At 34.1% G+C, this 14,701-nt stretch overlaps 1 protein-coding gene across 2 annotated transcripts in view; it reads left to right on the top strand.

Annotated features, from left to right (window-relative positions):
• The window catches only part of NEGR1 (neuronal growth regulator 1), a 771,677-nt gene that overhangs the window by 617,194 nt on the left and 139,782 nt on the right, over positions 1 to 14,701 (top strand). Inside the window, exon 7 of one of the 2 annotated variants that reach the window (XM_039838595.1) lies at positions 8,777 to 8,889. The exons of the other annotated variant lie outside the window; for it this stretch is intronic. Coding sequence (XP_039694529.1) covers positions 8,777 to 8,796 — 20 coding nt within the window. The 3' untranslated portion in view covers positions 8,797 to 8,889. Of the gene's footprint in view, positions 1 to 8,776; positions 8,890 to 14,701 lie in introns of those variants that run through there. 2 annotated transcript variants of the gene reach the window in all.

The raw sequence follows: 14,701 nt of genomic DNA, 5'->3' as shown, positions 1-14,701 counted from the left end.
TGTAGATCTCAGATATTATCTAGTCAATTTCTTTCACATTTTTTTAAGTAATGGATTCCATTCTTTTATAAAATAAAGCTTTATGCAAACCTTATTATATAACAAATATAAAATTAAAGTTAAACAGTTTGGTTGATTTGGAAGTAAATATCCTTTTCCTTCTACATCAAATGACACAGTAACCCCAAAGCCTGTCAAAAAGTCGTGGAGGTCCCTCCCACTGTCTCTCTCACTCTCTGCCTCTGAGAGGAGACCGTACTCTGTGGAATGTTACTGCTTTTCTAATAAACTTTCCTTTGACTCTGGAAAATAAAAAGTCATAGAGTTCCAGAAAATTAGGTTTTAAAATATACGGTCTGGAATGATCTTTTTATCTTTTAAATGAGAAAGCTGAGGCTCAAAGAAGATGAGTCAGAACTCAACACTGTACATTGTCAGAGCACATCTAGGACTAGAACTTAACTTAGTTTTTCCTTCTCCCAGTACTCTTTCCACTGAACAGGCCAACCACCAAAAGCTTTGGAATCACACGGGTCTGAATCAAAGCCACAACGCCACATTGCAGGATGATGACATTTCCTTCAATCTCAATCTTTATGCCTCAGCCATTTCATCTATAAAATAAGGAAAATAACTTACTTTTATAGGGTTTTTGCAGAGATTAAATGAGACAGGATATGTAAAGTGGCTAATATATAGTGCCCGATCCAAAGCAAGTGCTCATTAAATGTTAGTTTTCTTTTTTCCTCTGTTATATATAATCTAAATGTTGAAGGATAAACCAAAGGGAGCTCAGATCTACATTACCTCAATAACTGTAACTTTATGTCACTGAATATCCAAGAATAGCATTGGTTCTTTGATTCATTTATTAACGCACTTATGTATATCACTATTATGTTGTATTTTATTAGAATTATTAATTAAATCAGCCACACAAGTAAGCATTCACTTACAATAATGAAAAAAAAGTGGTCAGGTTGATAGAGAGGGTTGTACAAGATTAATCACTCTACTAATGTGTTTCTCTCAGGTTAAGAGGCATTTCGACAGCCGCATCCTCAAGCTACTGAGACTGAATATCTGTATGTATAGGTGACAAAGGGTTAGTAAATACCAAAGGGAGAAGGGAGCTTTGATATCTGCTGTTGTCATTGATCAGCCTTGAAATGTAGCAGGCTTGTGGGAATTAGGTACCAAAAAGATATAGAAAAATCAAAAAGAATTTCAAATATAAACATGAAATGTATTGGGAGCCCTATTTTAAGAATCAGACAATTTAAGTTCTGGCCTTTACTTGTAAAGACTCTTAGGCAAAGCGCTTAACTCTTTGGCCTCAGTTTCCACATCCGTAAAATGAGGAGAATAGAGTAACTAATCTCCAAGTTCTCTTTCAGCTGTAATGCTTTAAGGTTCTAAGAAATCTATATATGGTTTAAAAAATAGTATTTATGTATTGATTGTCATTAAAAAGTTACACATACTCCTTAACAAAGTAGAAATGCTGCCAATATTTTTCTCATCTGTACGTTTTTGTCATTGAACTCAAAATTATTTTTTATTGACAGAAAAAAATGTATTTTTATGTGTTCTGTTCTGTGGTGAGTTTCCATAAAGTTTAGCTCAATAGTGCTGCTGGCCTAATCATGTTGTCATCTCTACAAAGAATTTTACTCTCTAGGGAAATTTCCTTTATGTTCACAGTTTCAATTTTGTTGGCCAATAACCTATGAAAAGGCACTAGAATAGACCTTTTTGCTTGCTGTTTTATTTCACAAAGCTCTAACCCTATAACAAATTAAGCCAAAACGTGACCCTGTATATATGGGAGTTGTGGCTATTAAGACTCTGAAAAAATGAAAACATGCCAACATTTCCAGCCTAAAGAAAACATATTACCAGCCTCTCCTTCAATAGCGCCTTGCCTACTCTTTTTCTTACAAAGCATATTAGAAGTCTTGTGAGAGACTCCCCTCCAATTATTTCTAATAAGTGTCTTAGAGAATTTTACCCACCATGCCCTGTATCTGTGACTAGATTTGAAACATGACCAATGATTTGAGCATATAAGGTATCAGTCTGAGCTACTCTCCCACTTCCACTTCCATGCTGTGAAAAATGGAAATTGCAGCCCCTAATATAAGATCCAGGGATATGTGTGAATAAAATGATTATTATAAAGTTCTAAGTGACATTATTATAAAACTTCCCATTTATCCTCAGGCAATGTGAAGCATAATTAATAGAGAATATCACCAAAATAAATAGTAAAGTGAAATTGGCTTTTTTTTTTTTCTGTTTCGATGTTCCAGATAAAAGGAAGAAGAGCAAGAATTAATTGCAAAAGCAATGATATTTCAATGGGCCATGCTTTCTTTAAAATGCTGTAAATTCCATTTTAGTAGCCATAAAACTGCTGGGGAAGGGACTGAAAATTCCATGTTATTGAATGTGTCCATTCAGCATGGACTGGATGTACTTACTTAAAAATATAATTCATTTAAGATTTCTCTCCAGAGAAACAAATTAGACATTTGTTCAATATATACTTAAGCAAGTTTTAAATAAATCAAGCAAGATTTGCTTGCATAGAAATGTTATTTCACCTTTGGAATGACCAGACGTTTTTAGCGGGTTGGATTTTTCAGTTTTATACTTTTTTTTACAAGCTTTCTCTTTCAACAGTTTTAAGGCAAAATGGTAACTTGGGTTACTCAGTTCTAAAATGTGGTATTAGGTAGTCAGATGCTCTTAAGTTTTCTTTCTTTAATTTTTAAATCAATCCAATTAGTGCATACATGGAGCAGTCTAACTAGTGAGGCAGATCATGTTTCTTGTCAAAGAACCATTAGAGTACTATTTGGTCCATTTATAAAGAATCACAGGTTTTCTAAAATGCTTCATAATACAAGGTATAGCAAAATATTTTCCTAAAACTGGCGAGATAATAGCCTATGTTTTGAGAATTAGTGGTCGTACCTGTAGGGAAATTTATGTTTTCTCGAAAGAAAAAAATCATAACATCTTGGGAGCATTATAGTTTGTGATATAATAATATGCTTACTCAAATATAGATAATATCTATAATCAAACTATTTAACTGAGTAAACACATTTTTAAAGGGTCTTTCATAAGTTATGGCTGCAGAACAAATCTGCAGGCTTGACTCTGCTGGAAAAAGATAAATTGAAAGGCTTTATTTCTCTCAAGCTAGCATATTGCCTGTTGGAGTCCATATCTGACATCCCTTCTTACACCCATTTTGCTTCAAACTTCAGAACCACCTGTATTTTCCCAACATCCCTCCTGCCAGCAGCACCTGAAAAAATAGGTCTCATATGCCAAAATATTCTTGGACTGCCACCTATTACCATCGTAAGAATCTTCCATTTATTATTTACTCTTCCTTGTTAGCATACTCTGTGATTCTTTATTTCCCTCTTAATCTTGTCATCATTATAATTTTTTTTTAAAGATAAAAACTGTCACTGACTCACATATTATTAGTGATAGGCTCTCATCTGCTATTTTTGTTTTGCTTTCTGGATTACTCCCATTTTTTTCTTTATTTCTCTCATTTTTCCTCAACTTCAGGACTTAATCATCATAAAAACAAATAGTTAGAAGCTTGTCTAACCAGGAGAATAGATTTAGGATAGAACTAAACAGTTTCTGAATAGGCAAACTCAAAATTGCTTTTGAAAGCTTCATCACAGAAAATGTAATCAAACTTAGCTTACCCAGAATTGATTTAAGTTGCAGCCCAAGGGCCAACCTTTGACCAGGGAAGCCTTCATACTTGCATTGATTCTTCCTGCAATTGAATTACTCAGGCAATTCTGTGCACTTTCAGCTTTAGCCCTGGAGTGCAAATGGCCAATCTGGGAAGCAACTTGGTTGTGTCTGAAATTTGCAGAAAGATTTTCTCATACATTCCTTGGGAAAAATTAGGCTTACTTTTAAAAATTATTCCCTTAATCACAGAATTGGCTGCCCAAAGGATATTTTGTTTGTTTATATTTGAGAAAACATTGCTTCTCCAAAGAATCTCCTCTGACTTTGAAAAGATGAATTGTAATTCTTCAATATGTGTACTAAAATTTAGGACAAATGAAGATTAACGAGGGAAAAATAAGGCAACATGGTTTTATGCTATTAGATAGATAAAAATATCAGAAACACATTGTATTTTATAGTTCTAAGAGCAAAAGTTTAAGAAAAGAATATGTTTAATGGAAGCAAAAGAACCTTCTATAGGTCTCCATGAAATTGTAGCTATGACAACACTTCCCTCCTTCCTTTCCAATGTGGCACAAAGCAACATTACAAATACTCTTCCAGGATATAATAGGCTTTAGTTATATACTTCTATCTTTTTATGTTTACCCACTTGTACTATATATTAATTGTATATTGTCTACTCTCCTCACAAAATTAATTTTATTTTCACACAAACTTTACTATCTTTATGTATATAATTATAAGATTCCAAGATTATATAATTACAGGGGTGTTTTGAGTAGTTATTACATCCGTTTTTACTTTGCTCACCTAGAGATGGAAATATATTAAATAGGATGTACATAAATCAATAAAACATGACAGGGATTCATTAATTAGTCATCATTCCTTTCTCTCTTCTATAACTTCACTCCCTCTCAATAAATTTATACTTTCTTTAACCTTATTGTGAAGTAGGGATGATTTGATTCAGTCCCTCTAAATTCATATAATGACCCTTGATACAATTGGAATTTTATTGTCTTTATGATAAGCTTATGTATACCTAAGTGTCCACACATGCACATGGCATTTCTTGTTTACATTTACTGTAATGCAAAACATTGTCCTTTTAAAATGGACTCATCACTGTGCCTAATCCCCACTCCACACTTGTTCTGAAGCAACATTTTAGACCAAAGTTGTGAGGGCTCGCAGGATGCTTATCTTGTAATGTTTAATTCTGTAAAACCAGAGGGAAAAATATATTACCTGGTCATAAAAAGTGTTCAAAGTCTCATATGAACATCACAATAAATGCCAGATCCAATGATATCTTCCCTCTAATCTGACCAGAGTCAGGGGAGGAGGAACACATTTTTAAGTTGCTTTGAAATAGGTAAAATCAATTTCCTTTCACATCACTCCCCCAAAAAACTTTAAATTGTTTTGTTTTCACATTCTTCTTACTTGTTTAAAGTAAAAACAAACAAACGAACAAACAAACAAAAAACATAATTTATAGGCTGCATATCTTGGGACATAAGACAAACCAATAATGTCACAATTTTAAAATTTTAGTATTTATTCACATATTTATTGACCATCTACATGCCTAGTCTTGCTCTATGTTGGGAATACAGAGGTGAGCTAATAAGACTTGATTTCTAACATTTTGGAGACTGTTGTTTTTGGAGGGGAGGTTGGGGACACAAGCAGTAACTACAAAATTTAGGTCGATGGACAATTTCTAGAGGTGAGAGAGAGAATGATAAATTATGAAAATAAAAGAAATTCCATATGGCTGAAACACAGAAGATGACTAAAGGAAAATTGGAAAGACATGAGGATGAGAAAGAAAGCAGATGCGACCTCAAGAACGGACTCATAAGCAATTGATACCTTCTTTAACATGTTATAGAAAAATCATCAGCCAAAAACATTTTTTACATACTATTGATAGATTTAAAATGTTAGTGACAAAAGAACCAAATAATCATTACTGGAGTACTGTAAGACTTTGGTTCTTAAGATGCTCATGATGCATGTAAAACAATGTTACTAAGATAAACACTACTTTTGTTCTGCTCCTTAATTCCTCTGCCACTTTTGGCTCTCTTCAGATACATATGCCTATTTATCACCTCCTTATATGTTTCTGGAACATCATAAATGCTTGGGCCAATTTTTATTTAAAGGAAGAGCAATTACTTTACTTTGTTGATCTATGTACTGATCAAATAGTAAAATAATTACTACTGAACTATTTAATGAGATTTTTAACCTTTTAAAAATATATCCCTCCCTATTTTTTTTTCGCCAGTACAGTGCTAATCTATTCACTAATTCTCACTATAATTCTTTGGTCTAATCTCTTTTTCCTTCAAATTATGCAGGATATTGCAAGAAGCTCTCCAAAGATATTTTGGAGCAAAATCTTTTATCTCTAAGTATTATAATAAAGTGAAACACTCTAGTCCCTGAATGAACCCATAGGAACTCTCCTACATAGATTTATAACACATTATCTTCTGATTAGAGAATCGCTTGATTAGTAATGTCACAATAACAGCTTATAACTAAAATTAAAAATTATTTTCATGTCCTGGAAAACTGTCCATAAAGATAGTTTTGCTAATTTAATTATAGTCACTCCTTTCCAATGAAGTATCTGGCACAATATATACTTTCCCCAGGTGAGAGAACCAAGATGGTTTAGCACAAATCCAGCCCCATTATTAATCATCAAGTAAATATAAATGCTTCTGCATATCATACTCTACTAATGACTGGAGGGTAAATATGTGGGGAAAAAGAAATATTAGGAGGAAAATGTAGTAGCCTCTGTTTAATAAGGCTGATTGTGAGATCAGACTTAGTTTCTAGGCTCCTTTAAAGAATGGAAAAAGGCAAAATACAGTGCAGTGCTCTATCTAGATAAGATAATCATGGCTTCAGGGCTTTAGAGAAAGTGAGTATTGGTACTGGGGGAAAAAAAAACCGCTCTAAGCAAGTATTCTGCTGATAGTGAGTCAGTATCATTCTTTTCAAATACAAAGAACAACAATATTATCCTTCATGATTTATAATAGTTAAGTTCAGTGTGAGTTAGGCCTAACTTTTAACAGTTTTGAAAGATACTATGTTATGTTGTTGTTGTTATTGTTTTTTATAGGAGAAAGTACAGCAAAGTGACTAGTTTAGACAGAGGATAATTTCAGATTGGAAATGGGGCTGATTACCACACAGATGGAAAAAAAACAGGACTTATTATAATGTTTGGAAATGATTAATTTAACAGTGTGTCTGCATTTGTGTATGTGTGAAGTTAGATTTAAAATCACCTAATACTAATTTCAGTTCTTTGTGATCATCATGTATATTGATTATAATTTTTATAATCTATTCTGAAAGACCATCAGATACATGGTCAATCAAGTACATATTTATGTTTGTCACTTTATAGGAGCTTGATTGTTTCTCGAACATTGTTGATAGCTTATTGATGATTTCAGCCATGTCATAAACTTCTTCATAGGTGATACTTTAATTATAAAATTACAACATTTGTCTTATTTAAAATGTTCTTTGAAACTAAATGTCTAAAACAAAGATCTAGAATCAAAAGCAAGTTATTTTATCTATATTCTATTTTACCATTAAAATTTTATTGAACCCAGTGGTTAGAGACTCTCCACCAGAAGAAAAGGAGTATTCCAAAAATTAATTTATCAATTTTTATTCATTAACATTAAAATCCTATGAGACTTGTAAGGAACTGACACAAAATTTTCAAATCTGTGTATAACTTTCTGGATAATTTTTCTAAAGCATCTGTGTTAGTTAGGAATAAGAATTATTGTGGGTTACAAAACCCAATAATTTAATTTAAAACAAAATACAAATCTATGTCTTTCTCACAGTGGAAGCCTGCAATAGAGTCCAGGGCTGGAATGACATCATGAATGATTTTGTTGCTACTTGTTCCCAAGTTCTTTCATAGTCCAAGGTATCCCCTCTAGTTCAAAGCATTATATCTATACTTCAGGCTGTAGGAATAATAGAGGGAAGGAGAAGGTCTACTTTTATAAATACTTCCCCAAATCTGTACATCACTTAGGGTGTGTATGTGTGTGTCCACGTGTGTGTGTAAAACAGTGTGGGCTTTTAAAATAATTTTTAGTAAAAAATTGTATATATTTAAGGTGTACAACATAATTATATATGTGTGTGTGTATATATGTGTATATATATATATATATATATATATATATATATGCATACAAACAGGATGAAATGATTACTACAGTCAAGCTAATTAACGTATCTTCTCACGGTTACCATTTTTTTGTGCATAATGAGAGCTTCTAAAATCTGCTCTCTTAGTGAATTTCCAGTATCAATACATTGTTATTAACTATAGTCATCAAGCTATACATTGGATCTCTAGACTTAATTATCTTACATAACTGCAGTTTTGACCAACACTTTCCTATTTCTTTCTCATTTATGATGGGTAAGGAATATAACATAATAGGATTTTCTCTAAGAGATTTTCAAGTCTCTTAGGCTAAAATAGAGCATATATTTATTGATCTTACCAACATTTAAAAAATGTGCTGAAACTTAGAGGAAAGAACAATAACAAAGGATTCATAAAACATTCCTGTCCTTGAGGAACTAACAGTCCACAAATCTCATCAATTACTTCATTCCTCTCTCCACCTCCCTCATTTTATACATGAAGAAATCATTCTGAAGAGAAGAGGTAATAACTGTTCTTTGGCATAACTAGTTAATGGGTAAACCTAGATAAGAACTCGGTTCTCCTAACACTTTGCTTTTTGCAATTGTGCCAAAAAAGGCTAAAGACATCTGTGTCAATAACTATGAAGTCTCTGAGATTTTACCCTACTTATAAGCTAATACTAGTTTGCCACAGTCTCATGGATGCAAGACTTTTGGGTCAGAGATTTAAGATTTTGTTACTCACAGCAAAAACAGTGGCAGGTGAATCACTATGTTGCATCTTTCTCTGACCCCCAAACTCCCACAGGAGCACCATGGGTGGCTTAGATGGATGCTTGTACCTGCCATGGATTCTGTTAAAGGAGAAGAACACTGAGCTTCGGGAACCAGTGCCTTATAGCAACCAGTAATCAAGCCTGCTCAGAGGGAAACATTACCTCATTCCATGAGGAGTGGCCTAAATAAAGAGCATTTACTTTTTATCCTTTACTGAGGCTTTGCATTTTTGACATTATTTAAAAAACATAGAAGTATGGAAGACCCACAAAGGAGTATCTCCCATCAACCTATAGAGATGGAGAGATAAACAGGGTGGATATATCCTCCAAAGCAGCACTTCCCAAATTGCATTATGCATGCAAATATACTGAAGACCTTGGTAAATGAACACTGATTCAGAGATGCTGGCACAGAGACTGAGGTTCTAAATTCCTTCAAGTTCCCAGGGATGCTAGCTCTGGGAGTCCAAGTACCATACTTCATTAAATAGTAAGGCTCTAAGGAAAGTCCAGTTGGTTCAGAGAATTACTTATTTAAGTCATCACACTTTATTTTTATTATTTTTAAAAATTTATTTATTTTTATTATGACATTAGTTAATGAAATGTAGTAAATTTCAGGTGTAAAATTCAATAATAAGGTGTATATATATATATTGTAAAATTCAATAATAAGGTGTGTGTGTATATATATATATTGCATTGTGTGTTCACTGCCCATAGTTAGATTTCTTTCTGTCACCACATATGTGACCCCTTTTACCCCATCTACTTCACTCTGCCCTCCTCCCCCCACCCTCTAATAACCACTAGTCTATTGTCTATGTCCATAAGTTTCCGTTTGTTTGTCCTGTTGGTTTTTCGGTTTATATCCCACATATAAGTGATATTATGTGGTTTTCGACTTTTTCTGTCTGTCTTATTTTGCTTAGTCTGATTATCTCGAGGTCCATCCATGTTGTCGCAAATGGCAATATTTCATCTCTTCTATGGCTGAGTAATATTCCATTGTATATATGTACCACACCTTCTTTAGCCAATCATCTATTGCAGAACACTTTGGTTGCTTCCATGTCCTGGCCACCATAAATAATGCTGCTATGAATATCAGTGTGCAAATATCTTTTCAGATATGTATTTTCAAGTCTTTGGAGTAAATACCCAGTAGAGGGATTGCTGGATCATATGGTAGATCAATTCTTAGTTTTTTGAGGAACCTCCATACTGTTTTCTATAGTGGCTGTATCAATTTGCAGTCCCATCAGCAGTGTATAAGGGTTCCCTTTTCTCCACATCCTCTCCAACATTTATTACTTGTCCTGTTGATAACAGCTATTCTAACTGGTGTGAGATGGTATCTCATTGTGGTTTTGATTTGCATTTCCCTAATAGCTGGTGATGTTGAGCATCTTTCATATGTTTATGGGCCATTTGTATGTCTTTTTGGGAAGTGTCCGTGCAGGTTCTCTGTCCACTTTTTGATTAGATTGTTGTTTTTTTGTTGTTATTGAGTTGTATAAGTTCTTTTTGTATATCTTGGATGTTAGGCCCTTATTGGAGGCACTGGTTGCAAATACATTTTCCCATTCGGATGGTTGTCTCTTTACCTTGTTGACGGTTTCTTTAGGTGAGCAGAAGCTTTTTAGTTTGATGTAGTCCCATTCATTTATTTTTGCTTTTACTTCCCTTGCCTTTGAAGTCAAATTCATAAAATTCTTTTTAAGTCCAAGTTCCATGAGCTTAAGTCCTTATGTTTTCTTCTATGCAATTTATTGTTTCAGGTCTTATATTCAGATCCTTAATCCATTTGAGTTAATTTCGGTGTGCCATATTTTAGATTCTGGATCTGTATTTCCAAGACCCAGAGAGTCCTTCTGGTCTACTGCTTAGGACTTAGCAGATTATGAGAAACTGACACTGACTAAAGAATATATGAGACCACAACATATATCTAGGTAGACCCCAGAATTCTGCTTTATTAATTTACAATAAGAAAGTGACTTGAACCATAATGCCCATATTAGCATGATCAGCTCATTCTGTTCCAATATGAAGCTGCACTAGGAGCCACGTCATAATCAGAAGTCTTTTTATTAATTCATCATGAGAAATCATTATATGAGGCCAGACAATACTTGAAGTCTGTAGGATTAGCCACTCACTCTCTGTAGCCAGATCTACATAAGACACCAAATCATAATCAGCAGGTTGCTTGGTGAGCACAGAATCAGAACAAGGGAGATAAATAAACCAAAGATTTAATGGCATCAGTGTAAAATCAACATTATTTCATTCTTCTCAAAAAATGGCAATTTTACCAGTGGTGTAAAATATACATAAAGTTTAATAATTCGGCTCTTTTCTCTGAGTGGTACCTACATCACATCCATCTTTAAATCCCTCCTCCTTTAGATTTACCTCTGTGACTGTCCTTTATCTAAACGTGCAGCTAACCAGATCCTAGATCTCTGTTTCCTTCCCCTTAGAAGTAACATATTCTTTGTTTAGATGTGTTAATATATTCAATCAGGTTTCTGTCAAGTTCTGTTTGCTTTATAATCATTTTGTCTTTAAAAGGTAATTTTGCAGATATTTGTTCTGATCTGTTGCTTTCATAATTTAACTCTCAGAGGGCAAGCTAATTTTCATCATTTTCAATTCTGCAGGTGAGGTGGGGTATAGCCCATTCAAAAGGCAATTCAATCAAAGAACAGTTAATTATCTCATTGCTTATTTCTTCAACTGATTATTTGGGTGCCCTGTAAAAAAAAATACTCTCAAATAAAAATTTTAAAATTAGCTTTTTATTTTCCTTGAAATACTTTTAGGAAAGTTGCCATTGAAAGCCACATTTATGAATTATACCACCACTGTTCAAACCACATCAAATATTGTGCAATATTTCTATTAATTTCTATGACTAATCTAGTCAGAACCTGTATGTACTTGGCAAATTTATCTAAAACCTAATATTATAAAAACACTTTAATTTTATACAACATACATATATACATACATAGAAACTATAGCCAAACTACCTCTATGTATAAACAAACCATGTTCCACTGAAAATTATTGGTTCATCAGCCCCCTATTTGAAAATTGAAATATCTTTTCTCTACAGAAAAAAATATTACCTCATGCATACACTCACCTTTTTATTACTGTATCTGGACTTTGTGCCAGGTCTGTATCCATTGCTGAGAATGCAATGGCAATAAGGCAGACATAGTCACAATCATCTAGAAATGTGTAATCTGTGGTAGATATAAACATGTTGCCAGACAAATATAATACTCAAGGGTCAGGCATGACTTTCTAAAAAATTAATATCTAGTCTGAGACCTGAAGAATAAGTGAAGTTTAGCCAGGTAAAAAGGTAAGGCTAGAGGACTTAGTTAAATGAAATAATATATTTAAACCCCCATGGTAAAAGAGACTTTCCCAAACTGGTTCACAAAGGTCTGTTTAGTCTATGATATACTTAGGGAGGAATCACAAATTGTTTGAGATAAGGGGAGGGGAAAAGATCTAGTTGTTGAATCTTAGGTCTAAAGGCTATGAGTCTTCAGATGGTCATCTTTTATAACCCTTAATATTTTGAGCAAAGAAACTGAGGCCCAATAAGTAGTCCAACATATCTCTGAGAGTTATTGGCAGAGTCTAGACCAGAAGCCATATACCAGATTTTTCCTACAAATACAGCTTCAAGGAGAGAATTAATTATACAATAGAATATGCCAATTCTGTTAGGCATAATTTGTATAATTGTTTTCAGAGCTCCAATTTAAGATAACATGCATTCATAGTATTATACATTAGACTCAGAGATTTTAATTAGTATGCTCTTATATGAACACATGTACGTTTATATATCTTTATGCATATCAGTTAAGGATTAAGTTCCATTGCAAGTAAAAGATGTCTGTCTGATAAAGAGTGTGCTTAAAAATGAATGGTTTTGTTTGCCTTGTGCAACTAAAGGTCTAGAAATAGGTAAACTGGTCCATCACATTGGCACCACAGTGTTAACAGAGACCAAACAATCTATTCCTTTAAATTGCCTTGGCATGTTCTTGTCTCTTTTGCACAAGACAGAAGATAGCTCTCCAACATCACAACCATGTTTCAAGTAAGAAGAAAGGAAGGGCATAAGATTGCTGAACCTGCTATCTTTTGAGGAACTTTCCCAGAAGCTCCATCCAGTGACTACTTTTTTGCCTGAAATGTGTCACATAACCACTCTATTTGTAAAGAAGACTAGAAAGTTTATGTTTTTTAGTTGGGTCCATTGCTGCCCCAACAGAATCAGCTCTTAAAGTCTAAATCAGAAATGTGGCCTGGGACAAAGAAGAGGTTGCCTCTTTTTCTAGTTTAGCCATTTCCTTGAGCCATGACTTTGAGCAGGTGACTCCATGTCTGTGAAATTTGTTCTCTTCTTTCATGAAATTAGTAGAATTAAGTAAATGTATTTATTGAATAAAAAATAACAAAAATAATTTCAATAAAGTAAGTTGACTCCTCTGATCTTTACAGTAACTGACCATTTTACCCAGAGGTTAGACAAGAAGAAATAAAAAGTAAAAGTAGGCTCAGGCTCATAAGTGGATATTTTGCTCTCTCCTGTAACTCATACCTTTATCCAGGAGAGACAGTGAGGCATAGGGCAGGGACACAGAGACAGATAAAAACAGATTGGTCTGGCAAGCTTATGAGTTTACACAATACATCTCACAGCTCTGGGTGTCATTGGCTGGTGAACAGATAGCTACAGAGGCCTCAACTAAATCTTTTAACCTTTCAAATTGCTATCAGGAAGATGTGAAGCATGAATACCCCAATGTCCGAAATCTTTTCCGCGGTTCTATCTGTTCATGTAATCATGATCTATTTGGGTCTCACTTTAATAGAGATCATTATTTATTTCTAGATAAACTCTCTTTACAGTTCTCTTAGGTGGCATACAAAGGTAAATTCACATTTTATTTCTTATACGTATGTCTAGTTTAACAAACTTCCTAATTTCAGTCTCAAACTATTTATATTCTTAGCATACAATAATCCATACCATATTAAACAAACCCACAGTGTTCTTAAGCCAGAGGCAGTGTCACCATGTGACTTCATACGTGAGAGGGGAGGCTCCAGCAAATGATTTTCTTCAAAATCCTTATCTGCTTCAAGAACTCAGCCTCTGGAGGTTTTCGTTAGCCCTGTGCTCCTCCAGGGACACTTCTTTGACAGTCATCTCAGGAACTGAAAATTGCTTTTAAGATGATATTAGCAAACCAATCTAAATGGCCATCCTTTTTCAAGTGTTCATTGATTACTCCTCTAGGGGTTCCTTTGAGGATGTAACAAACCAGAAGCCAAGATGCCATGTCTATTCATTTATTAGTGTCTAGCACAATGATATGTGCAGTCAGGCACTTATTAACTCATGTTGTTTCCATAGCAATGACTCCAACCTCGAGTAGATTAATACATAATATCTTTGCAAAATAAACTTGAATACATAGAAATATATTTAAATAAACATATATAATCATAAGTCTGCTATTTAAATACTCTGGACCTCAAGCAAACATGTCTGGCCCCTATAGTTGGAAATCGGTGCTTAAGCAGAGTTTGCAGTGGTATCAAATGTCTGGCAATTAACAGCACCAGATGTTTTGCTTTTCTCTATAGCAGCAAAGGCGTTAATGTGCCGGGGTACTGGTAGTGAGCATAGCATCTTCTGTTCAAAATACTGCAAAACAAGTATGTTGATGACCGTGTGCTCACCTCACATAAAGCAGCCCTTTGAAACAGCGATGATGACAAAGTGGTTTTGGTCTGAACAGAGCCCTGCATTTCAGTTGTTTACTCGTCCTCTTCCCTAGGAGCAACTAGAATTTCCCAGAATTTCAGCAGTCTGCTCTTTTCCTTTGTTTAGCTCGCTGTAAGGCGCAAGC

Source organism: Pteropus medius, unplaced genomic scaffold (assembly GCF_902729225.1).
Source record: "Pteropus medius unplaced genomic scaffold, Ma_sr-lr_union100, whole genome shotgun sequence".
In the NCBI taxonomy this organism is placed as follows: Eukaryota; Metazoa; Chordata; class Mammalia; order Chiroptera; family Pteropodidae; genus Pteropus; species Pteropus medius.
Note: the sequence above shows the minus strand (reverse complement) of the source record. Positions and strands in the feature narration are given on the sequence as shown.